Raw genomic sequence first — 25,744 nt, 5'->3', positions numbered from 1 at the left:
ATATTAGTAAAGATGTCATCCCTTAACTTAGTGGTGACTTGACTCTATTTCAAAATATGAACACCTCAGTAATGTGTATTAAAGTACTTCAGTGACTGACGTGTGTATTGTTGTAAATGTTTTACGATGTTATGTTGTGTTATCATGTCACATCAAAACATGCCACGTTGCATGAGGCAATATTGTGTCATGTATAGATAATGCAACCTTACAAATGCAAATACAAAACCTATGAAACTTTTCACCGATCAAACTACATGTAGAACATTTTTATGTACAAATGCTTTCTATAATCATTTCTTAATGGAGAGACAGTACCCTTGGGTGTAACAATTAGACGGACGGAAAAAGTCAACATCAAATTCTTTAAGTACACAAGGAATCAACACATTTTTACACACAACAAATCAGTTGGAGAGCGATACTTCTGAATTTGACACCAATGTAGTTTTACAATCCACCCTCATGCTATAATAGATGTCAGTGGCATAGCGTCAAAGGGGCACTGGGGGCATGTCCCCCCATCTGAAATTAATAAAATCCCACAGGAAAATTACCGAAAAATGGCTTTTGCCCCCTCCAATCAGGCCCAGTGTCCCCCCATTCATAGTCAGTGCCCCCCCCTCCAATAGGATGACTCACGCTATGCCACTGATAGATGTCAGAAAAAGGTGGGGCACAGGCAAAATTGTCACAGAAAAGGGAGGTTGTAGGTTGAATAAGCCCTTCACCAATATGTTTTAAAATTTCCACTGTGCTGGGTAATCAGGATCAAGACAGTGCAGGATATAAGTAACTGAAAACTGTTCATCACCACCTTGAAACTTTGGTGGGCCTGTTCCATTATTCAATTGGTCTTTGTCGTCCTCCTTGTTGGACTTATCGGTAGGCAACTGCACCAAGAAGTCATCTGTGACTGGAGATGTCATTTCCCTGATGGAGTATGCAAGCCCAGCAAATGGACGTGGACACAGAACTTCTTTGCGAGATAAGGGAGGTAACGTCACTGTTGTCCAATCCTTGGTGTTCAACATGGCAGTAAGATCAGCTTCTGGTAATGGTGGTTGAGATATAGGGGTACTATCGGAAGATGTGTCAGGTGTATGTGGCTGTGTTAGTTGTGAAGGCTGTGCATGTTTAGTGTTTGTGTCTTGGCCTCTTGTCTCAAAATTATTGTTAATGCAATGCTGTGTGCGATGAATAAAATCGGGCATATTTTTCAAGAAACTATACCGTTTGACCAATTTACATTTGTCCCCTGCTGAACTTATTCCCCCTGTAATTTTAACACTTGCATCCAAAGATATCACTGAAGGGTTTAATAATAACGAGTCCACACTTGCAACATCAACCCGATATGGTTTTGAACTTGTACCTGTAACATCCATCGGACAAAATTGTTTCTCCAAACTGACAACTTGGGACAACAAAGGCCTTACACATTTGCCTGTGACGTTCACTGGACAAACAAAATCTTTCAAATCCAAAGAACCGCATCTGGATAAGCTCTCACATGAATCCGAGTCACACCGTTCATTCAAACCAACTACACCTGACAGGGAATGTCTTGGACATCTTCCTTTCACACTCACTGGACTAAACTGTTCTCCAGCACTTCCATAAAATTCAGTCAATTTATCACATGAGCCCTTCACAATTACTGGACAAATTGGTTCCACAGCATGTACTTCTGCCACAGATGCTGGGTTCAAACCTACGAAATCAACCAAGTTGACTGTACTACACATGCCTATCACATTGACTGGGCAGATCTCTTCTTGATACATTATAGTCATAAGATCAGGAGATGATAAACTTCGCTCTTTCAAGCTCATAGAATAAGACCATACCTGTTTGACACATGTTCCTTTCACATTCACAGGACAAAATGGTCCCTTTGCAGATGTTACTACTGAGATCTTGCTGGCAAACCCTTCTTCCAATCCAAGGATAGAACCAGCCCAGTCAGACCTGTCACATTGCTCTGTGACAATCACTGGACAAATTGGTTCCACTTCAGATGCATCTACTGAAATGTTATTGGCAAACTGTTCTCTCAAGCCAAGGATAGAACCAGCCCAGTCAGATCTGTCACATTGGTCTGTGACAATCACTGGACAAAATGGTTCCACTTCAGATGCATCTACTGAAATGTTATTGGCAAACTGTTCTCTCAAGCCAAGGATAGAACCAGCCCAGTCAGATCTGTCACATTGGTCTGTGACAATCACTGGGCAAAATGGTTCCATTTTAGATGCATCTACTGAAATGTTATTGGCAAACTGTTCTCTCAAGCCAAGGATAGAACCAGCCCAGTCAGATCTGTCACATTGGTCTGTGACAATCACTGGACAAAATGGTTCCACTTCAGATGCATCTACTGAAATGTTATTGGCAAACTGTTCTCTCAAGCCAAGGATAGAACCAGCCCAGTCAGATCTGTCACATTGGTCTGTGACAATCACAGGGCAAAATGGTTCCATTTTAGATATTTCTACTGAAATGTTCTTTGCAAGCGGTTTTCTTAAAGACATGATAGAACCAGCCCAGTCGGATCTATTACATTGATAATCTCCATTTTTGGTTCTTGTTTTCTTCATGAGTCTACAACTTGGACAAGCAGTTCTCTTTGATTTTACCAATTCATACCAATGCAATGCCGGAGATGTGGTGGGTTTGGATTGTATTTTCTTTCTGAGTTTACAAGTTGTTCTCTTAGATTTGACCAATTCATACCAAAACAATGGCTGACATACATTAACTTTGGTTGTTGTTTTCCTTGTGAGTCTACAAGTTGTTCTCTTTGATTTTACTAATTCATACCAAAGGAACGGCTGACATACATTAACTTTGGTTGTTGTTTTCTTTGTGAGTTTACAAGTTGTTCTCTTTGATTTCACCAATTCATACCAAAGGAATGGCTGACATACATTAACTTTGGTTGTTGTTTTCCCTGTGAGTCCACAAGTTGTTCTCTTAGATTTTACCAATTCATACCAAAGGAATGGCTGACATACATTAACTCTGGTTGTTGGTTTCTTTGTGAGTTTACAAGTTGTTCTCTTTGATTTCACCAATTCATACCAAAGGAATGGCTGACATACATTAACTTTGGTTGTAGGTTTTATGAGTTTACAAGTTGTTCTCTTTGATTTTACCAAGTCATACCAAAGGAATGGCTGACATACATTAACTTTGGTTGTTGGTTTCTTTGTGAGTTTACAAGTTGTTCTCTTTGATTTTCCCAATTCATACCAAAGGAATGACTGACATATATTAACTTTGATTGTAAGTTTCTTTGTGAGTTTACAAGTTGTTCTCTTGGAGTTTACCAATTCATACCAATGCAATGCCTGAGATGTGGTGGGTTTAGATTGTATTTTCTTTCTGAGTTTACAAGTTGTTCTCTTAGATTTGACCAATTCATACCAAAGCAATGGCTGACATACATTAACTTTGGTTGTTGTTGTTTTTGTGAGTTTACAAGTTGTTCTCTTGGATTTTACTAATTCATACCAAAGCAATGGCTGACATACATTAACTTTGGTTGTTGTTTTCCTTGTAAGTTTACAAATTGTTCTCTTTGATTTTACTAATTCATTCCAAAGCAATGGCTGACATACATTAACTATGGTTGCTGATTTCTTTGTGAGTTTACATGTTGTTCTCTTTGATTTTGCCAATTCATACCAAAGCAATGGCTGACATACATTAACTTTGGCTGTTGTTTTCCTTGTAAGGTTACAAGTTGTTCTCTTTGATTTTACCAATTCATACCAAAGCAAGTGCTGACATATATTAACTTTGGCCGTTGTTTTCCTTGTAGGTTTACAAGTTGTTCTCTTTGATTTTCCTAATTCATACCAAAGCAATGGCTGACATACATTAACTATGGTTGCTGGTTTCTTTGTGAGTTTACATGTTGTTCTCTTTGATTTTACCAATTCATACCAAAGCAAGTGCTGACATACATTAACTTTGGTTGTTGGTTTCGTTGCGAGTTTACATGTTGTTCTCTTTGATTTTACCAATACATACCAAAGCAATGGCTGACATACATTAACTTTGGTTGTTGTTTTCCTTGTGAGTTTACAAGTTGTTCTCTTAGATTTTACCAATTCATACCAAAGCAATGGCTGACATACATGAACTATGGTTGCTGGTTTCTTTGTGAGTTTACAAGTAGTTCTCTTTGATTTTACCAATTCATACCAAAGGAATGACTGACATACGTTAACTTTGGTTCTTGTTTTCTTTGTGAGTTTACATGTTGTTCTCTTTGATTTTACTAATTCATACCAAAACAATGGCTGACATACATTAACTTTGGCTGTTGTTTTCCTTGTAAGGTTACAAGTTGTTCTCTTTGATTTTACCAATTCATACCAAAGCAATGGCTGACATACATTAACTTTGGTTGTTGTTTTCCTTGTAAGTTTACAAGTTGTTCTCTTAGATTTTACCAATTCATACCAAAGCAATGGCTGACATACATTAACTTTGGTTGTTGTTTTCCTTCTAAGTTTACAAATTGTTCTCTTTGATTTTACTAATTCATACCAAAGGAACGGCGGACATACATTAACTTTGGTTGTTGTTTTCCTTGTGAGTTTACATGTTGTTCTCTTTGATTTTACCAATTCATACCAAAGGAATGGCTGACATACATTAACTTTGGTTGTTGTTTTCCTTGTAAGTTTACAAGTTGTTCTCTTAGATTTTACCAATTCATACCAAAGCAATGGCTGACATACATTAACTTTGGATGTTGTTTTCCTTGTAAGTTTACAAATTGTTCTCTTTGATTTGACTAATTCATACCAAAGGAACGGCTGACATACATTAACTATGGTTGCTGGTTTCTTTGTTAGTTTACATGTTGTTCTCTTTGATTTTGCCAATTCATACCAAAGCAATGGCTGACATACATTAACTTTGGTTGTTGTTTTCCTTGTGAGTTTACAAGTTGTTCTCTGAGATTTTACCAATTCATACCAAAGGAATGGCTGACATACATTAACCTTGGTTGTTGTTTTCCTTGTGAGTTTACATGTTGTTCTCTTTGATTTTACCAATTCATACCAAAGGAATGGCTGACATACATTAACTTTGGTTGTTGTTTTCCTTGTGAGTTTACATGTTGTTCTCTTTGATTTGACCAATTCATACCAAAGGAACGGCGGACATACATTAACTTTGGTTGTTGGTTTCATTGGTTTCTTTGTGAGTTTACAAGTTGTTCTCTTTGATTTTACCAATTCATACCAAAGCAATGGCGGACATACATTAACTTTGGTTGCTGTTTTCCTTGTGAGTTTACATGTTGTTCTCTTTGATTTTACCAATTCATACCAAATGATTGGCTGACATACATTAACCTTGGTTGTTGTTTTCCTTGTGAGTTTACATGTTATTCTCTTTGATTTGACCAATTCATACCAAAGGAACGGCTGACATACATTAACTTTGGTTGTTGTTTTCTTTGTGAGTTTACAAGTTGTTCGCTTTGATTTTACCAATTCATACCAAAGCAATGCCGGACATACATTAACTTTGGTTGTTGTTTTCCTTGTGAGTTTACATGTTGTTCTCTTTGATTTTACCAATTCATACCAAAGCAATGGCTGACATACATTATCTTTGGTTGTTGGTTTCTTTGTGAGTTTACAAGTTGTTCGCTTTGATTTTACCAATTCATACCAAAGCAATGGCGGACATACATTAACTTTGGTTGTTGTTTTCCTTGTGAGTTTACATGTTGTTCTCTTTGATTTTACCAATTCATACCAAAGCAATGGCTGACATACATTAACTTTGGTTATTGGTTTCTTTGTGAGTTTACAAGTTGTTCTCTTGGATTTTACCAATTCATACCAAAGCAATGGCTGACATACATTAACTTTGGTTGTTGGTTTCTTTGTGAGTTTACAAGTTGTTCTCTTGGATTTTACCAATTCATACCAAAGCAATGGCGGACATACATTAACTTTGGTTGTTGTTTTCTTTGTGAGTTTACAAGTTGTTCTCTTTGATTTTACCAATTCATACCAAAGCAATGGCTGACATACATTAACTTTGGTTGTTGGTTTCTTTGTGAGTTTACAAGTTGTTCTCTTGGATTTTACCAATTCATACCAAAGCAATGGCGGACATACATTAACTTTGGTTGTTGTTTTCCTTGTGAGTCTACAAGTTGTTCTCTTTGATTTTACCAATTCATACCAAAGGAATGGCTGACATACAATAACTTTGGTTGTTGGTTTCTTTGTGAGTTTACAAGTTGTTCTCTTAGATTTTACCAATTCATACCAAAGCAATGGCTGACATACATTAACTTTGGTTGTTGTTTTCCTTGTGTGTCTACAAGTTGTTCTCTTTGATTTTACCAATTCATACCAAAGGAATGGCTGACATACAATAACTTTGGTTGTTGGTTTCTTTGTGAGTTTACATGTTGTTCTCTTTGATTTGACCAATTCATACCAAAGGAACGGCGGACATGCATTAACTTTGGTTGTTGTTTTCCTTGTGAGTTTACATGTTGTTCTCTTTGATTTTACCAATTCATACCAAAGGAATGGCTGACATACATTAACTTTGGTTGTTGTTTTCCTTGTGTGTCTACAAGTTGTTCTCTTTGATTCTACCAATTCATACCAAAGGAATGGCTGACATACAATAACTTTGGTTGTTGGTTTCTTTGTGAGTTTACATGTTGTTCTCTTTGATTTGACCAATTCATACCAAAGGAACGGCGGACATACATTAACTTTGGTTGTTGTTTTCCTTGTGAGTTTACATGTTGTTCTCTTTGATTTTACCAATTCATACCAAAGGAATGGCTGACATACATTAACTTTGGTTGTTGTTTTCCTTGTGAGTTTACATGTTGTTCTCTTTGATTGTGCCTATTCATACCAAAGCAATGGCTGACATACATTAACTTTGGTTGTTTTCCTTGTGAGTCTACAAGTTGTTCTCTTTGATTTTACCAATTCATACCAAAGCAATGGCTGACATACATAAACTTTGGTTGTTGGTTTCTTTGTGAGTTTACAAGTTGTTGTCTTTGATTTTACCAATTCATACCAAAGCAATGGCGGACATACATTAACTTTGGTTGTTGGTTTCTTTGTGAGTTTACATGTTGTTCTCTTTGATTTTACCAAGTCATACCAAAGCAATGGCTGACATACATTAACTTTGGTTGTTGGTTTCTTTGTGAGTTTACAAGTTGTTCTTTTAGATTTTACCAATTCATACCAAAGCAATGACTGACATACATTAACTTTGGTTGTTGGTTTCCTTGTGAGTTTACAAGTTGTTCTCTTTGATTTTACCAATTCATACCAAAGCAATGGCTGACATACATTAACTTTGGTTGCTGGTTTCTTTGTGAGTTTACATGTTGTTCTCTTTGATTGTGCCAATTCATACCAAAGCAATGGCTGACATACATTAACTTTGGTTGTTTTCCTTGTGAGTCTACAAGTTGTTCTCTTTGATTTTACCAATTCATACCAAAGCAATGGCTGACATACATAAACTTTGGTTGTTGGTTTCTTTGTGAGTTTACAAGTTGTTCTTTTAGATTTTACCAATTCATACCAAAGCAATGACTGACATACATTAACTTTGGTTGTTGGTTTCCTTGTGAGTTTACAAGTTGTTGTCTTTGATTTTACCAAGTCATACCAAAGCAATGGCTGACATACATTAACTTTGGTTGTTGGTTTCTTTGTGAGTTTACAAGTTGTTCTTTTAGATTTTACCAATTCATACCAAAGCAATGGCTGACATACATTAACTTTGGTTGTTGGTTTCCTTGTGAGTTTACAAGTTGTTCTCTTTGATTTTACCAATTCATACCAAAGCAATGGCTGACATACATTAACTTTGGTTGCTGGTTTCTTTGTGAGTTTACAAGTTGTTCTCTTTGATTTTACCAATTCATACCAAAGCAATGCCGGACATACATTAACTTTGGTTGTTTTCTTTGTGAGTTTACAAGTTGTTCTCTTTGATTTTACCAATTCATACCAAAGCAATGGCTGACATACATTAACTATGGTTGCTGGTTTCTTTGTGAGTTTACAAGTTGTTCTCTTTGATGTTACCAATTCATACCAAAGGAATGGCTGACATACATTAACTTTGGTTGTTGTTTTCCTTGTGAGTCTACAAGTTGTTCTCTTTGATTTCACCAATTCATACCAAAGCAATGACTGACATACATTAACTTTGGTTGTTGTTTTCCTTGTGAGTTTACAAGTTGTTCTCTTTGATTTTACCAATTCATACCAAAGCAATGGCTGACATACATTAACTTTGGTTGTTGTTTTCTTTGTGGGTTTACAAGTTGTTCTCTTTGATTTTACCAACTCATACCAAAGCAATGGCTGACATACATGAACTTTGGTTGTTGTTTTCTTTGTGAGTTTACAAGTTGTTCTCTTTGATTTTACCAAGTCATACCAAAGCAATGGCTGACAAACATGAACTTTGGTTGTTGTTTTCTTTGTGAGTTTACAAGTTGTTCTCTTTGATTTTACCAACTCATACCAAAGCAATGGCTGACATACATTAACTTTGGTTGTTGTTTTCTTTGTGAGTTTACAAGTTGTTCTCTTTGATTTTACCAACTCATACCAAAGCAATGGCTGACATACATTAACTTTGGTTGTTGGTTTCTTTGTGAGTTTACAAGTTGTTCTCTTTGATTTTACCAACTCATACCAAAGCAATGGCTGACATACATTAACTTTGGTTGTTGTTTTCTTTGTGAGTTTACAAGTTGTTCTCTTTGATTTTACCAACTCATACCAAAGCAATGGCTGACATACATTAACTTTGGTTGTTGGTTTCTTTGTGAGTTTACAAGTTGTTCTCTTTGATTTAACCAATTCATACCAAAGCAAGTGCTGACATACATTAACTTTGGTTGTTTTCTTTGTGAGTTTACAAGTTGTTCTCTTTGATTTTACCAACTCATACCAAAGCAATGGCTGACATACATTAACTTTGGTTGTTGTTTTCTTTGTGAGTTTACAAGTTGTTCTCTTTGATTTTACCAATTCATACCAAAGCAATGGCTGACATACATTAACTTTGGTTGTTGGTTTCCTTGTGAGTTTACAAGTTGTTCTCTTTGATTTTACCAATTCATACCAAAGCAATGACTGACATACATTAACTTTGGTTGTTGTTTTCCTTGTGAGTTTACAAGTTGTTCTCTTTGATTTTACCAATTCATACCAAAGCAATGGCTGACATACATTAACTTTGGTTGTTGGTTTCTTTGTGAGTTTACAAGTTGTTCTCTTTGATTTTACCAACTCATACCAAAGCAATGGCTGACATACATGAACTTTGGTTGTTGTTTTCTTTGTGTGTTTACAAGTTGTTCTCTTTGATTTTACCAACTCATACCAAAGCAATGGCTGACATACATTAACTTTGGTTGTTGTTTTCTTTGTGAGTTTACAAGTTGTTCTCTTTGATTTTACCAACTCATACCAAAGCAATGGCTGACATACATTAACTTTGGTTGTTGTTTTCTTTGTGAGTTTACAAGTTGTTCTCTTTGATTTTACCAACTCATACCAAAGCAATGGCTGACATACATTAACTTTGGTTGTTGTTTTCTTTGTGAGTTTACAAGTTGTCCTCTTTGATTTTACCAACTCATACCAAAGCAATGGCTGACATACATTAACTTTAGTTGTTGTTTTCTTTGTGAGTTTACAAGTTGTTCTCTTTGATATTACCAATTCATACCAAAGCAATGGCTGACATACATTAACTTTGGTTTTTGTTTTCTTTGAGAGTTTACAAGTTGTTCTCTTTGATTTTACCAATTTATACCAATGCAATGCCTGAGATATGTTAGCTTTGGATCTTATTTTCTTTCTGAGTGCACACGTTGGTCTCTTAAATTTGCCCAAATCATACCAAAGCAATGCGTGAGATGTGTTAGGTTTGGATCTTATTTTCTTTCTGAGTGCACAGGTTGTTCTCTTAGATTTGCCCAAATCATACCAATTCAATGCCTGAGATGTGTTAAGGTTGGACATTGTTTCCTTTTGGCGTGCACAAGTTGTTCTCTTTGATTTTACCAATTCATACCAAAGCAACACCTGACATACATTAACTTTGATTCTTGTTTTCCTTGCAGGTTTACAAGTTGTTCTCTTTGATTTCACTAATTCATACCAAAGGAATGGCTGACATACATTAATTTTGGTTGTTTTCCTTGTGAGTTTACAAGTTGTTCTCTTTGGTTTTACCAATTCATACCAATACCATGCCTGAGATGTGTTGGGTTTGGATCTTAATTTCTTTCGGAGTGCACAAGTTGTTCTCTTGGATTTTACCAATTCATACCAACGCAATGGCTGCGATGTGTTAAGTTTGGACCTTGCTTCCTTTTGGAGTACACAACTTGTTCTCTTAGATTGGCCCAATTCATACCAATTCAATGCCTGAGATGTGTTGGGTTTGGATCTTAATTTCTTTCTGAGTGCACAAGTTGTTCTCTTTGATGTTACCAATTCATACCAATGCAATGCCTGAGATGTGTTAAGTTTGGATCTTGTTTCCTTTTGGAGTACACAACTTGTTCTCTTAGATTGGCCCAATTCATACCAATTCAATGCCTGAGATGTGTTGGGTTTGGATCTTATTTTCTTTCTGAGTGCACAAGCTGTTCTCTTAGATTTTACCAATTCATACCAATTCAATGCCTGACATACATTAACTTTGGTTTTTGTTTTCTTCATAAGCTCAGAAGTTGTTCTCTTAAATCTGACAACTTCATACCAATACATTGCCTGACATATGTTATCTCTGGCTCTACTTTTCTTTGTACATTTTAATTTTAATTCTTTTAATTTGCCCAACTCGTACCAATGGAATGGTGGACATCTCCTAACTTTAATTTTTGATTCCAGTCCAGATGATAATTGTTCAAATTTGGTTAATTCATACCAATGCAATGCGAGACATGTGTTAGGTTCAGGTTTGGATGAGGGTTTTGGTTTGGATGAAATGGTTTCATTAATTTTATTAGTTGTGTCAGATGCACTTTCCCCTGGTTTGTCAGAAACAGTTTCCCTTGTTTATCATGAGTTGTTCCAGAAATAATTTCCTTGTCATTTTTTGTGTCAGAAACTCTTTTCCTTCTTTTATCACGAGTTGTTCTATAAACACTTTTTCTTTTTGTGGTTTTATTACGAGCTGTTTCAAACCAATATGGCATCAAACTATCAAACTCCTCATCCGACTGGGTTGGTTTTTCATCCTGGAACAATCCAAACCAACTGTGCATAGTCATACACATTCCATCACCCAAAGTTTCTGCAACCGGTTCCGCCACCACATCATCATCATCATCCCTCCCCCTCTGTACCAAACCATTGTGCAATGACGACTGTGCCAATATCCCGTCACTATCACCTTTCACTTTCTTTCCCAATTTTGTCTTTAATTTGCTCAACTCATACCAAATGCATTTGTTAACTTTAATTTCCGGCTTGGTTGCCAGTCCAGAGTATAGCCGCTCAAATTTGCTTAATTCATACCAAGGCAATGCATGACATGTGTTACCTTTGGTTCTAACTTTCTGCATGAGTTCAGCTGACAATTTCACTTGATTTTTAAACATCCATTTCTCAAATTCATACCAATACCATGGAGGACATGTGTTAGGTTTGGTTTTATATGAAATGGTTTCAGTTGTTTTTTGATTAGTTGTTTTAGATGAACTTTCCCTATGTTTATCAGAAGTTGTGTGATAAACAGTTTCTCCTGGTTTATCATGAGTTGTTTCAGAAGCAATTTCCTTGTCATTTTTTGTTTCAGAAACTCTTTTCCTTCTTTTATCACGAGTTGTTCTATAAACACTGTTTCGTTTCATGGTTTTATTACGAGCTGTTTCAAACCAATATGGCATCAAACTATCAAATTCCTCATCCGACTGGGTTGGTTTTTCATCCTGGAACAAGCCATACCAACTGTGCATAGTCATACACATTCCATCACCCAAAGTTTCTGCAACAGGTTCCTCCACCGCTACATCAACATCATCCCTTGAACTCTGTACCAAACCATTGTGCAATGATGACTGTGCCAATATCCCGTTACTATCACCTTTCAAACATACCATATCCTCACTCGCATAAAACAACTTAAGCCCCCACACACATGCACCACCATCATGCTCTGGCACCATCATCCCACTATCATGATCAACCACCACCAAATTATTGTTAGTAGTAACCATGTCCAAATCAGTTGTATCACAAACATCACAATGATTTTCATTCCAACAAAATGATAATAATGGATGGACAACCTTATCACTAAGATGACTACATTTCACTGTACTCTGAACTTGTTTCTCTGAACGGCCTTGTTTGTTAACTACTTCTTTCCTAGACTCTTTCAATTCTGGAGCATTACAATACACATGGGCTTTCAAAAATGTCTGAAAATCTTCGGCTTCGCATGATTTGTTACCTATTTGGTGTTTAGCATTCATACCAGAATGGTTTGATGCAAGCAAAATCTTTTCTCTGGGATTATTATTTTTTGAGTAAGCACCTAAATCTAAAGCATTTGATACTGGACAAAAATCAAGAGCGGCACTAAGCGAGGTGTATGCTGGAGAATGAATGTACAGTGGGTTAGCATGTTTGCATGTTCGAATACTATCAAATTGTGTGTGAATGTATGTGGTATCGCTATTGATGATATCATGTATGTGAGTTTGTGTGTTGCCACCTTTATTTCTAAACACTTCCAGGCGCTTCATTAGAACTTCTAACTCTTTGTACTTCTTGGTGGGTATTATCCATGTTGGGGTGGTGTACTTTTCGAATAGGATGCCACGGTGCGTTTTGGTGGGATACTTGGGACTGGAATGCAGCCACTGCCATGACCACAATAGTGGATGCTCCACCCACATGTTTTTCTGCTGTGTTGCTGCAAATTATATAGTTGGGTTGCTTAGTTAGTAATGAGGTATTAGTTAATCATACCTACTTAATTAATCAGTTAATTATGTGCACTGTGAAGGATTATTCAAAATTTGCAATTACATTAATATTTAACAGTAAAACAAAGCTGTGAAAACAAATGTATTAATTAAAGTAAACATGTATGAGCTATTGTTATAATCACACGTTACATTCTGAAAAACAGAATCATGCAAAATAATAAGTACACGCTCCACAACATAAAGCTTCTCATGTATGTGGTAATCATGGACATCTGCTGCCCACACCATTAATACAGGCTATATCAAATGATTGGTAGCCATCACTTTTCATTGAAAATGGACAAGTCTGACACAAATTCAACATAAGATCCAAAACAATGTGTCGATTAATTAAACAAGTCGTAAACTATTCATTCTGGACATTTCAAGAGTATCCAATGTTGTATTTGGAAGAGGCAGGCTTTTCAACAAACATCAAAATTATTGGGTACCAATCTTTTTGATACAGCCTGTATTGAGCATACATGTACGTGTTCATTGTAGTTACAGCTCAAAGCTGTGGAAAGAAAACGGTTCATGTTAAATTTCTTTGCCACAAGAATAATGAAAACTCCCAAATCTATCTTAAATTGCTTGTAAACCAGCTTTTCCCTTTCTTAAATGTTTTTTCTCTGAAAAGTCTGGAAATTTGCAACCTAGTAGGATAATACTTCAAGGATGTTTTCACTGCAAAATCATGGTTAAAAATTAAAGAAACGATGATAAAAAAAAGACTTTTAATCCGATTCAATATCTGTTCATGTAAAACAACTGCAACATTCATGTTATACATGTATGTATCTTTGTAAAATAAACTACTGACACTACAAGATGCAATATAATTAATATGAGTTGTAAAAAGGTACTACAGTGTACAATGTAGGCTAAAAGCGATGCTTATTGGTCATAGATTTCAATGCACCTGGTCTCAACCAGTGTTTAACAACTTCCCTGTTGTTGTTGTCCAGCTCTAGATAGAGAACACCAGACAACCTTTAAGTTTATAGCTAAACACTTTTTTGAGAATACCAGCATTGATTCTAGTATATTGAGCCTTAGCATGTTAATGTGCTTAATAGATTTGTTCCTGTTTCATAGCTGTGATTGAAGTTTGGTTCTTTTGAGGGCTATATAAAAGATTGTCATTTTTACGTACGATTCAACTTGGAAGTGGAAGGTTACTTTAGGATGTGGAGGCAGCATGCTTATAGAGCAACCAGGGTTAAGTTGATCAACTTGCCTTGCTTAGAAATAAAATTATTATGATCATTAGGGATGGTTGCTTTAGTCATGTTTGGCTTTCTCGAGATAGTAGTATAGCATCCATGTATGATACATGCGCAACCAAAGGTGGTGCATCTGTAGTGCATGATGCAGCGCGGTTGAAGTGACTACGCCATACAGATACGCCACCTTTGCTTGGGCGTGTATCACATGCGGATGCTACATACTCAAAGAAGCCAAAATTGTCTACAGCATTAGTATGTAGGCCTATATGGGCTTACAGTAAGAATTGCATTAGTACAGTATCTATGTTACATGTACATTATTAACAAATGTTTTCTATACTTTCCGAATTGTAAATCCCACACTGTGAAACAAATCTAATAAGCACAAGTATTAGTATGGTTTACGGATGTTCTATCACTATTCTTTGATCAGCATCAAATAGGCACAAAATCGAACAATTAGTATTTAGTACTGCATCTGTTAAAGAAGACACGCTTTTTGTGCAAAATCTATCCCTTATGCGCTTGCACAGAACAAAGAAATTGGAACAACTACGTCAAGTATCCATTGTAACTTTTACAGGTGCAATATCCCTGTGCAAAACCTTTTATGAGATTTGATATCATTCCAAAGTATTAATGTAAGGATTATGAGCCCCCCCCCACCCTACAAAGTATAAATACGAGGACCCTATACCCTAGTTTGGGGCTGATCAAAGTGTTATGTGTTAGTGGTTATTGTTTGGTTATCGGATGACTTGGTTAATCACACAGGCAGGCAATTAAGGTGGTGGTCAAACATCCATGCAGGTGGTTCATTGGTTGATGGATTGCAAGCTATACCTGGTGCATTTCTTGTCTCTTCAACTTGTTCAAGGCTCACTGCATCTCTCATCTCATGGCTTTCATCATCAGCGTCTTGTCTCTGATGACCTGTATCTCTCACATACTGATCACTTGCGCTATGTGTCCCTTCCAGCTGATCTCCAACGGTATCTGTAGTAAGCGCGTCATCATTTGTATCCAATTCATCTTGCCCCATCATCTCATCTATTTCATCCTCAATTGACAGCGCTTTTACTTTTCCTCCTCCTCTGTTCACGCTTTGCTGTATTGCTTCTTTTTTTCTCTCCTCTTCCATTGTTTTGATTTCAGATTTGTTAAATTCCCCTACATCACCGAATAAAGGCTCTCTTTCTTTTCGCTCTTTCAATTCTTCTTCCCACTTTTCACGCTCCTCTTTCGACCTTTCTTTATCTTTTGCGATAACGGCATCCACAGACGAGAAGTATTCCCGTATTACTTTTTCACTATCTTCAGGTTTATGATCACGTATGTCAACCCCTCTTTTGGCATGTGCATCAGTGAAGACATGCTCTGGGGTGACATGATCTTCCTCTATGCCCATGTCCCCTGTTTTAGTCCTCAGTAATTTGTGTGCTTTTTCCTCTTCCTTCTTAGCATCGCGCATACTATCTATATCGCTATCTCTTTCCTTAGCATCAAATATATCACCAAGGATGTCATCTTCTTCTTCGTCATCATCCTCTTCCTCTTCCTTATCTCTCTCTCGTAACCGACGATAAAATGCTGCCATTCCATCCTTCTCTTCTTCCTCCACTTCATCTTCATCACTTTCACTGCTTACGGCCTCATTTACATTTATTGCTTCCATGACATTCTCAGTACCAGCCTCATTTACATTATCTTGTTGATGAATTTGCTGTTGATTTTCTTGGTGTCCAGGTAAACTTTCAAGTATTCTATCCTCTTCAGGCATATAATCTCCCTCACCCATAATCTCATTGACATTCTCAATTTGTTGTCGATTTTCTTTGTGCAAAGGTAATTTTTCGATTATTTGATCTTCTGCTGGCATATATCTATGATCTGTATCAGGTTGCTGATTAGATGGTGGAATATCAGTTGGTCTTGTTTGCTCTACTGTTTCCGTATGCATTGGAGTATTATTCTGGACCTCAACATCCTCTACTGTATATCTACCTGCTGAGTGGGTATTTTCTGAGGTAGGAATGCTGTTAGAATCCGCTTCTGTTGCTTGAGAACTAGGCAACGGACTCGAAGGAACATCTAGTTGGATCTTCCGGGAACCACCAGAGACTGTTTCAACGACCACTTCCTCTTTAGTCAAAACATCTGCTGGTTCATGTTGACCATGAAGCTGCTGGTGGGTGGTATCGGGCACATTCTCATTTTTGTTGGGATCTACTTGTTTCATGCCCCGCTCACTATGTCCGGTGCCTTGCCGTATTTGTACAACTTTCCTATCTCCTTGAATATCCACCCTGTCAATAGGTATTTGCTTATCAAGGTGATCTGAAATATCGTCCGGTGAAATTAGTCTTTCCTGAAATCTTGATGAACCGTGCTGATTACCACGCTGCTGGTTTGGATGCTGATCAGGCACCCTGTTTACATGAATACTACTCTCCGAGCCTAAATTCCCACTTGCTCTGTGCTGCTGCTGCTGTACCTGTAAAATTCTTTGATCATTACTTTCAATGTTATTTACATTATTATCATTACTATTTTCACAAGTTTGCACAATTTGATCTTGGTCTGATGTGTATTTGGTACTTGTTTCATCTGTATTTACTGTAGTAGTTTTGGAATGCTGAGGATGATTTAGATTATGTTGATTATTCTCATTGGATACAGGTGCATGTTGGTTGAGAGATGGTGACCTACCTGTGATGCCATCGTTCCCATTAGGTGGTGTCTGAGCTTGGCCAGAGGGTGGAGTGTCCTCCAGTGCAGGCACATTGGGTAAAAGAAGCTGCAGGAAAATTAAAAGTTAAAAGCTCTTTCAAATATCAATTTACTGTCAATTATAATGAAACACATTTCAAGCTTATCTAATGCCAGGAATGTGGTTTTTGTAAGCTGTGAAGGGAACAAAAATACTACGACTCATAATCGGAAGGTTGCGGGTTCGAGCACCGGCGAAGCCATCGTGTTGTGCCCTTGAGTAAGGCACTTTATCTCGATTACTCCTCTCCACCCAGGTGTGAAATGGGGAGCTGTTATGAATACTGTCCATTGAGCGCCGCCCAAAGGTATGAGCATGCCTAAGGCATTGTATGGCAGCTGACATATTCTAACGACGGCGGAATAAATGTAAAGCGCTTTGGTACATGTCCACATGTGAAAGGCGCTGTATAAATACCAACATTTTTTTTAATTTTTTACTAAGGTACAACATCTTTTTTGGTCCTATAGCCATGTAGTCATATTTAAATGTAGAATGATGTACTTACCCGAGTTCTCACTCTATGAAAAGTATGTTCACTAATCACACTTTTCTCCTCTACATCTGCTCTGCTTATAAGGCCTCGATCTCCAGTCTTCAATGACTGAAAAAAAAGATACATAAGTAATTGCACATGAACTCCATGTGTTCCTGGTACATGAAGACTCTTTACAGCTGTCAGTACACAGAAGTGCCAATAATATTAACTGCTACTTTGTGGATTATGAATTCTTTTGTTCATGGCATGGGTAATTTGCCAAATCATTTTCACCCCTTCTGGAGGTAAGTCAGTTCAAATAGCTATAGCCTTATTTTACTTGTCTGGTCTTGTTTTGAGTTCACAGAACTTATTCATGCATTATTTTATAATTTAGCATCAAGTCACAAGCATTAAAAGGGCTCATATTGAAATTCTCTTACACAGGAAGGTGTGCGCCATCCTGCAGCTTTCCTGTGCTAGCCTTCTTTTGTTAAAATCCTGGGCAGGGTGTATCACTGATGCATATAATCCATCCGTTTTATGACCGAGCTTTCCTGAGGCGCGCGCTTAGCGAGGGGAATCCTGCCTTCTTTCTGTGTGAAAACGTGGTAGGGTATTTCAATATGAGCCCTAATTTTGCCTGTCCCAGGAGCAAACTGCCTGTCCGAAATGATGGGTGGATAGCAACAGAGATTTGTTTTCCACAAAATGTTATTTTTCGCTGATTACATTATATCCCCTTTTAATGTTGAGCCAACAAATGAGATAAAACAAAGGAAATTATTTCATTCCAGCGCCTATAATTAAGGTCAAGGTGTGCATTATCTTGCAGACCGTTATTAATTTGAACAGATCTTCACACACAGCTGGGACGCATAAGGGCTCATATTGAAATACCCTACCATGTTTTCACACAGAAAGAAGGCAGGATTCCCCTCGCTAAGCGCCTCAGGAAAGCTCAGTCATAAAGCGGATGGATTATATGCATCAGTGATACACCCTGCCCAGGATTTTAACAAAAGAAGGCTAGCACAGGAAAGCTGCAGGATGGCGCACACCTTCCTATATAAGGGAATTTCAATATGAGCCCTAAGTAAGAGGCATAACGAATACACTTAGGTTATACATCAATGATTCAATGATAAACATGCACGAGACGTGTCACTCGATCGGTGACACAGTGAATAAAACCGCAGATCTCCAGGTTTTATTATAAAACTTGATAAAACCGCTTCAGACTTAGTCTTTCATATGGTATTTTAGAACACTACTGAGCATTACAATCTGAAGACATGCAAAAAGAAGAAATTTAAGAAAAATTGAGGGCTTCGCTGTCGAGCAAATCACTTAAATACTAAAGATACCCTTTCAATCTTCATTCTGTAACACAACACTGAACACTTGGGGCTTCTTACCTGCGCTAGCCATATTTTATTGCCACTGTTCTTCCCTAATATGGTAATCTCTTCATCCGCAGCATAGGACAGATATGATGGTTCATGACTGTCAAATGACGAAACGGTCTTACCATGAGAAAGGGGCACTGCAAAGAAACAAAAGGTATATGTCATGGTTAAAAGTTTACAGCATCTTTTGAAGTTTCTAATCACTTTGATAGTCAAGAAACTTATATCTAAAATTACAAAAACAAAAAAGTATCCTGACCAGGGGTCGCATTTAAGGAGTTTGCGCATCCAGAGACTCCTTATTTTTTGTATTTTGGCCATTTTGGACTCCTTAAATCACAAGTTGAAAGTGACCAAAGGGTCCGATAAAAACTGTATGGACTCCTTAGTTTTACGATGCACGGAGGCGTAAATCGGTATAAGAATCGTCGATCAAAAGTAAAAAAAACAAGGCGGTTCTCGAACCACGAGTCTCGCCTGCTTTCGCGATTACTTTTGGTCGAGGTAAATGAATTTGGTGGTTATCGGCTGGGCACGATTATCTGGCTGATGGTGACCGTACCCATCAAGTCTCATGGCCATGCAACAGGTTTTACTAATTTGACCTCGGATGACCCTGGTGACCCTGAAATGACCTTCCAAAAATTTGGCTTTAAATGTTGACTGTACCCACCGAATTTCATGCCTATCTGAAAGTTTTTACTAATTTGACCTCAGATGACCCCTGTTGGCCTCGAAATGACCTTCCAAAAATTTGGCTTTAAATGTTGACTGTTCCCACCAAGTTTCATGCCCAGACAACAGTTTTTACTCATTTGACCTCAGATGACCCCTAGTGACCTCGAAATGACCTTCCAAAAATTTGGCTTTAAATGTTGACTGTACCCACCAAGTTTCATGCCCGCATACAACAGTTTTTACTTAATTTGACCTCAGATGACCCTGGTGACCTTGAAATGACCTTCCAAAAATTTGGCTTTAAATGTTGACTGTACCCACCAAGTTTCATGCCCGTACAACAGTTTTTACTAATTTGACCTCAGATGACCCCTGGTGACCTTGAAATGACCTGCCAAAAATTTGGCTTTAAATGTTGACTGTACCCACCAAGTTTCATGCCCGTACAACAGTTTTTACTAATTTGACCTCAGATGACCCCTGGTGACCTTGAAATGACCTTCCAAAAATTTGGCTTTAAATGTTGACTGTACCCACCAAGTTTCATGCCCATACGACAGTTTTACTAATTTGACCTCAGATGACCCTGGTGACCTTGAAATGACCTTCCAAAATTTGGCTTTAAATGTTGACTGTACCAACCAAGTTTCATGCCCATACGACAGTTTTTACTAATTTGACCTCAGATGACCCCTGGTGACCTTGAAATGACTTTCCAAAAATTTGGCTTTAAATGTTGACTGTACCAACCAAGTTTCATGCCCATACGACAGTTTTTACTAATTTGACCTCAGATGACCCCTACATGACCTCAGTGACCTTGGCGCACTAACCAATACAAACCGGTTCTGTCTCGGGTCAAGATGCACCCACCCACCAAGTTTGAGGAACGTGCGACTCATAGTCTCCGAGAAAATAGGCGGAAGGCAAACTTTAACCAAAACTTTAACCAAATTTGTCACATACACACACACACACATACACACATACACACATACATACATACGGAAAAGTGATTATATAGTCTCCTGCCTTATCAGGCGAGACAATAAAAAATCAGTAAATCTTCCAAATTACCACAGGCCAACGACACTAATAATTTCATAAACATAATTCTTGTCGATCATGCCACTGTTTTTCCGTACCGTACTAATAATTTCATTGGAATATTTGTCAAGTTCCAAAGTTCAGAATTTCAGACAGGTTGACTCCTTAAATTCTCATTGGACCCCTTAAACGTTGGTTTTGCAGGTACCGAAGGGTCCAGAAAAATTTAATTGGACAGTTATGACATGCATGGGCTGGATTTTACGATTGAGGTAAGGTTTTCGGCCTGTCCCTGCGTGAATATTGTTAGTTTTCAGCATCAAAGAAACTTGCGATGACCAGTTTTTTGCGGACACTTTGATAACAGGTAACTTGGCGATCTTTTCTTTTAGACCACCCGAGTTAAATAAGGCCCTTCGCACTTGATTATTAGTTTCCTGTTGAAGATTTTGGAAGAGGGACGAGGTGTCTAATTAATTATTTTGAGATTTTCAATTTTGGACGCGGGCGGTAAACAGGAAACTAATAATCAAGTGCGAAGGGCCTAAGGTTAAAATAACGAATTTATCAAATTAAACTTTCGCATCAAGGTTAAACATGTTCTAAGCTATACAAACATACCTTTTATTTTATCGAACAAGCTTTATTTTGTTCCAAACTCCGCGTTTTTATCGCAATTTTTGACGTAAAAGAGCTGAATGCAAAACCGGCGATGCAAACTCCAAAACTTTCGCGTAGCACGGGCGCTTGATGTACGCTCGTTTTGGCAGTGATTTACGCTCGCGTATCAAGCATTTTCAAGCGCGTTTGACAACATTTTAAGTACTGCATGACGCAATTTTGCATAATTCAAGATGGCGAATTTCTCGAAAAACACGATGTATTTTTCTTTAAAAAATTCCCTCATTTCACAAATTCTTTGCCATTTTCCACTCATCTAATCATGTTTTCATGTGACGGAAGTGATGCTGATTTTATGAAGGTATGTGTTTTGCATTTTCAATAATTTTTAAATTATTTTTGGAGACAAAAACTTCCCAGCAGAATAGCCGTTTTCACTTGTGTTCAAAAAGTTGTTTTAACCTTGTTTTTTACCCCATAATTTCCCTCATTTATCGAAGCCCTGCCCTCCTTCCAATACATTAAACCTGACTCCAAAGTGTTTGGCAACTGTTAAACCTTGATGCAAAATTAAAACTTGATGCAAAAGTAATAATTTAGTCCCTATATAGCGAGGGTGGTCTAAAGGAAAAGATCGCCGGTAACTTTAATATATAGGCCTAAAATGTTTACAAAAATATATTGGTGCACACGTTGTGCATGTATTCAATTGTGCGACATATACTATAGTAGAACCAGAGCAATTTAAACAAGCACTCCACACCCATTTCCACATTAAGGAGTTGGGAATCAAAGACTAATTAAATCTTCTGCATGCACACTCATCCCTGCTCATCAGCTTCCCTTAGGAGGATTGGGCAGTAGTCTCAAGAAGAAGAAGAAGAGTGGAAAAGGCTAGAGAAACTCAGTTAGGCTGACTCGAGTGAATGATGTGAATCCTGATTCAGTGATTCTAAATTAAATCATTAACCTGATTGTTTTTGGAACAATAGTTATATAGTTTTCATGTTTTACTACTTGAAACTGTGTATAGTAAGAATTCCAATTGAATGAGCGCAGCTTTTAACAGCTGCACTCGAGCCAACCGCGATCGTATATTGCGTATTTCAAACTACAAGCGTGAGCATACGACCTTGGATACAATGCTATCCAATCACAAGTGCGTTGGCATGGTTGGATTCACTTCCGCGTTACTCACGCGCAGTCGCACATGCTGGCGTACATCGCGCAGTGTACGCAAAAATTCGTCACGCTATTGAAAGCTGCGTTCATTCAATTAGAATTCCCACTATAGTCTGGCTTGGTGCTCAATAAATGCTTCTTGTGACGATCGTTGCAGGTAGTTTTGCACTCACTGGCAGAGCCAAAAACATTTTAGCTTTAACGTTATCTGATTGACAAGGTTTCCAAATTCTGCACTTCCGTTCTAATTCTGTCAAGTTAAAATCGTGTTTATTTCTAATTTGAAGCAAAAGGCTTACCGTTACAAGCTGTATCTACACACTCTTGAAATTCAGGAATCTCTAAATCTGATACACTGTATGAACAAATTGCGCTAAACAGAATAGCGGCAGAAAAGATGAAAGATATTGCCATCATCACAGCCGCTCTCCATTACAGATCGCAAACATGTACACAAAACCACGTAGACTTGAATTACGTCATAATCGCCGACAACGTTTGTCATAAGGCTGACATACTTTCCCTTAGCGGCCGGAAGAAGGGGAAGGGGCAGGGTCACCGCGGGGTAAGCAACTTTTTAAATGTAAAAGGGGCAGAAAAAGGGAGACAATTTTACCAGGCAATTTTGGTAGATTTTTGGCAAGTCAAAAGGGAGCAAAATATTTTTGGCAAACATTAATTTCTTTATGGGGTAATTTCAACCAAAGTATTCTAGTCATTTTTTCTCTATTAGGCCTGGGGGGGTCAAAGATTCGCGTAAAAAGGGTCTTTTTTCATGATCGGGTATTGTACTTACGTATCGTGAATAGGGTATCTAAAACAAGGAAATTTAAGAAAAAGGGTATACCTTGTACAATAAAATCACAGTTTTGGGACCTGTAGCATGGAATAAAGGTTAAAAGTTATGAACTTTTGAATTTGTGTTTTCCCAGTCAGTATAGCGCTAGAACTAAACACTCCAGTGTCCGCAGGGACCCCCGAACTTACAGAAAATTAAAAAGTAGGGGGTCCGGAGTAGAGTTTGGTGAGTCCGAGTTGCACAAATGCAGTATAAATAGTACCGGTATGTCTGCAATAGCGCTATAGGCCCTAGATTGAAAAACTGGGGGTCTTCAGGGACCCCTGAACTTGCAGATAATTTAAAAACAGGGGGTCCGAACTCTATTTTGGTGGGTCCGGGACCCCAAAAAGCAACCTATAGGCCTAGCGCTACCCCTGTTCCCAGTTATCATGAAGGGTTTCAAGTCAAAATATGAATGATTTACTTGCTTCTAATGGGGCTAAAAATAATGTCAATACTTAGGCTATTTTTAAGTTGCACTTGTCATATTGTTTAGGGGTGCATTTTCAGACATCGTTGCTGTTTAGGGTGCTATTTGAGACTTCGTGGCCACGCATGATATACCCCCTTGTCAATGACCAGTCCCTCCCCGGGATATGGGGGAGCCTAAACTTGTAGCAACAGGGGCGTAACCAGACCTGACCTTCCGGGAGGGGGGCAAGATTGAAAAATTTCCCAATTTCTGATCCGAAGTTGTAGTATTTATGTGCGAGCGGCTTGCCGCGAAGCGTTTAACGGGTGGGGTCCAGGGGCCCGGCTTAGGGCCCCTGGTGAGAATCAGTGGCAAAGCCCCGGCAGGTCAAGGGGCGGGGCCCCTGAAGCTCTGGTTTTGGCATATTAGAAGCTAAAAAGTCAGTGTTTCAGAGTACAAATTTCACAAAAGAAAGTAGTAGGCCCTATAGATCTTCTTCCCTCTTTCTTTCCTTTTCTCTTCCCCTTTCTCTTCTCCTTCCTTTTTTTCTTCCCTCTTTTTCTTTTCTTCTCTCCCCTTTTCTTCTTCCCTCTTTTTCCTTCTTTCCCTTTCTCTTCCCTCTTTTCTCTCCTTCTCCCCTTTTCCTCCTTCCCAATTTTTTGCTCTTCTTCCCAGTTTTTTTGTGCCCGGGGCAGCCCCCCCCCCCCCGGGCCACCCCACTGGTTACGCCACTGTGTAGCAAACTTGCCGGCCGAGTTGGGGCCTGGGTGTCACTTGGCAGGCCGAGAGGGCAGGCAAGCACACATTTACGCTAAAAAGGCTTAGGAAAACCAGGAATATCATAGGCCTATCCCTGGGAAAACACTGACAGAAACGTTTAAAATATGCATCTACGCGCGCCTAGGTAGACCATTTCAAGTTTGCATTAGGGGCTGTGCAATAATTATATGTACCCCCGGGGTGGTGAATTTTCAAAATGGTCCGTACCAAAAATCGCTTGCCCTTCCCCCCCCCACCCCTTTGGTCGTGCCAAAAAACCTTTGCCCCCCCCCCCTTTTTGACGTGCCAAAAATTCTTTGCCCCCCCCACCTTACACATACAAGATTTTGGGAAACCCGAATTTAAAACCTTAAATTGTCTTATCATATAATGCGAGCGCATCGAGCAGGACATTTTGCATATTTGAATGTGTTTCTAACGTTTTTCTATAATACACCTTTTTGCGGCTTTTTTGGGCGTACCTAATATAGAATGGTGCCCAAATACATGTGACAAAAATTGCTTGCCCCCCCTTCGACCTGCCAAAAATCGCTTGGCCCCCTTTCGACCTTCCAAAAAATGCTTGCCCCCCCCCTGATTTATAGTGCGCAACACCGTTCACAGGCACAGCGCCTAGACGTTGATCCACATGCCTCAGCCAGTTAGGAGCTGCGGGGAAATCCCGGAATCCCCCCTCCCCACATAAATTTTCAGGATAAAATAGCAAATTGGGACGGCAAGTAAGTTCTTTAGTCAAGAAACTGTTTCATTGTATAGAACCTTCAGCTTGTAGAACCTTAAGGAACCATCAAGAAAGGACCCTCAAAGGGTTCTAAGTATGCCAGAAAAGGGTTCTTTAGCCAAGAAAATGACGTTTTAGTACCAAAAAGGGTTAACACTACTTTTCACTTCTATTTAATTTTGTGATAAGTCCCTGAATTAGTGAATTAAAAAAATCCTAGGCCTATTTGAATCTTTAAGGTTCTTATAGAACTTTTCAATATTCTTTAGAACTTAAACATTGCTTAGCTAGCTATAGGGTGCTGTATAGACGAATCCAATGAGCCGCATGCACCAAACAGGTGTTGTGAGTGCCCAATTGGGTGGATTAAACCCGCTTAAAATTCAATGTTATATTCTTTTGTGTTGTAAACTGTCATCATTCTTTTGTCTACGTGTAACACGGGTGATAGAATGCAGTTTAAAATACCCTTCAAGGCCGCATCATTTCACATTTTAGGTGAGATAGCTGGGTCCCCGTCTTGGATATGGCTGCCATTGA

The 25,744-nt window shown here is 38.3% G+C and overlaps 1 protein-coding gene across 5 annotated transcripts in view; it reads right to left on the bottom strand.

Moving 5' to 3' along the window:
- The window catches only part of LOC140153540 (uncharacterized), a 61,581-nt gene extending 38,679 nt beyond the window's left edge, over positions 1-22,902 (bottom strand). For 2 of the 5 annotated variants that reach the window (XM_072176312.1, XM_072176314.1), the window contains exons 1-4: positions 22,750-22,902; positions 18,932-19,059; positions 17,544-17,639; positions 15,109-17,062 (exon numbers count right to left, since the gene is read on the bottom strand). In XM_072176312.1, coding sequence (XP_072032413.1) covers positions 15,109-17,062; positions 17,544-17,639; positions 18,932-19,059; positions 22,750-22,867 — 2,296 coding nt within the window. In that variant the 5' untranslated portion in view covers positions 22,868-22,902. Of the gene's footprint in view, positions 1-817; positions 2,655-15,108; positions 17,063-17,543; positions 17,640-18,931; positions 19,060-22,749 lie in introns of those variants that run through there. The other 3 variants (XM_072176315.1, XM_072176317.1, XM_072176313.1) reach the window with 2 other exon arrangements.
- Between the last annotated feature and the right edge of the window lie 2,842 nt (positions 22,903-25,744).

Source organism: Amphiura filiformis, chromosome 5 (genome assembly GCF_039555335.1).
Source record: "Amphiura filiformis chromosome 5, Afil_fr2py, whole genome shotgun sequence".
NCBI lineage: Eukaryota > Metazoa > Echinodermata > Ophiuroidea > Amphilepidida > Amphiuridae > Amphiura > Amphiura filiformis.
This window is presented reverse-complemented; position numbering and strand designations above follow the sequence as displayed.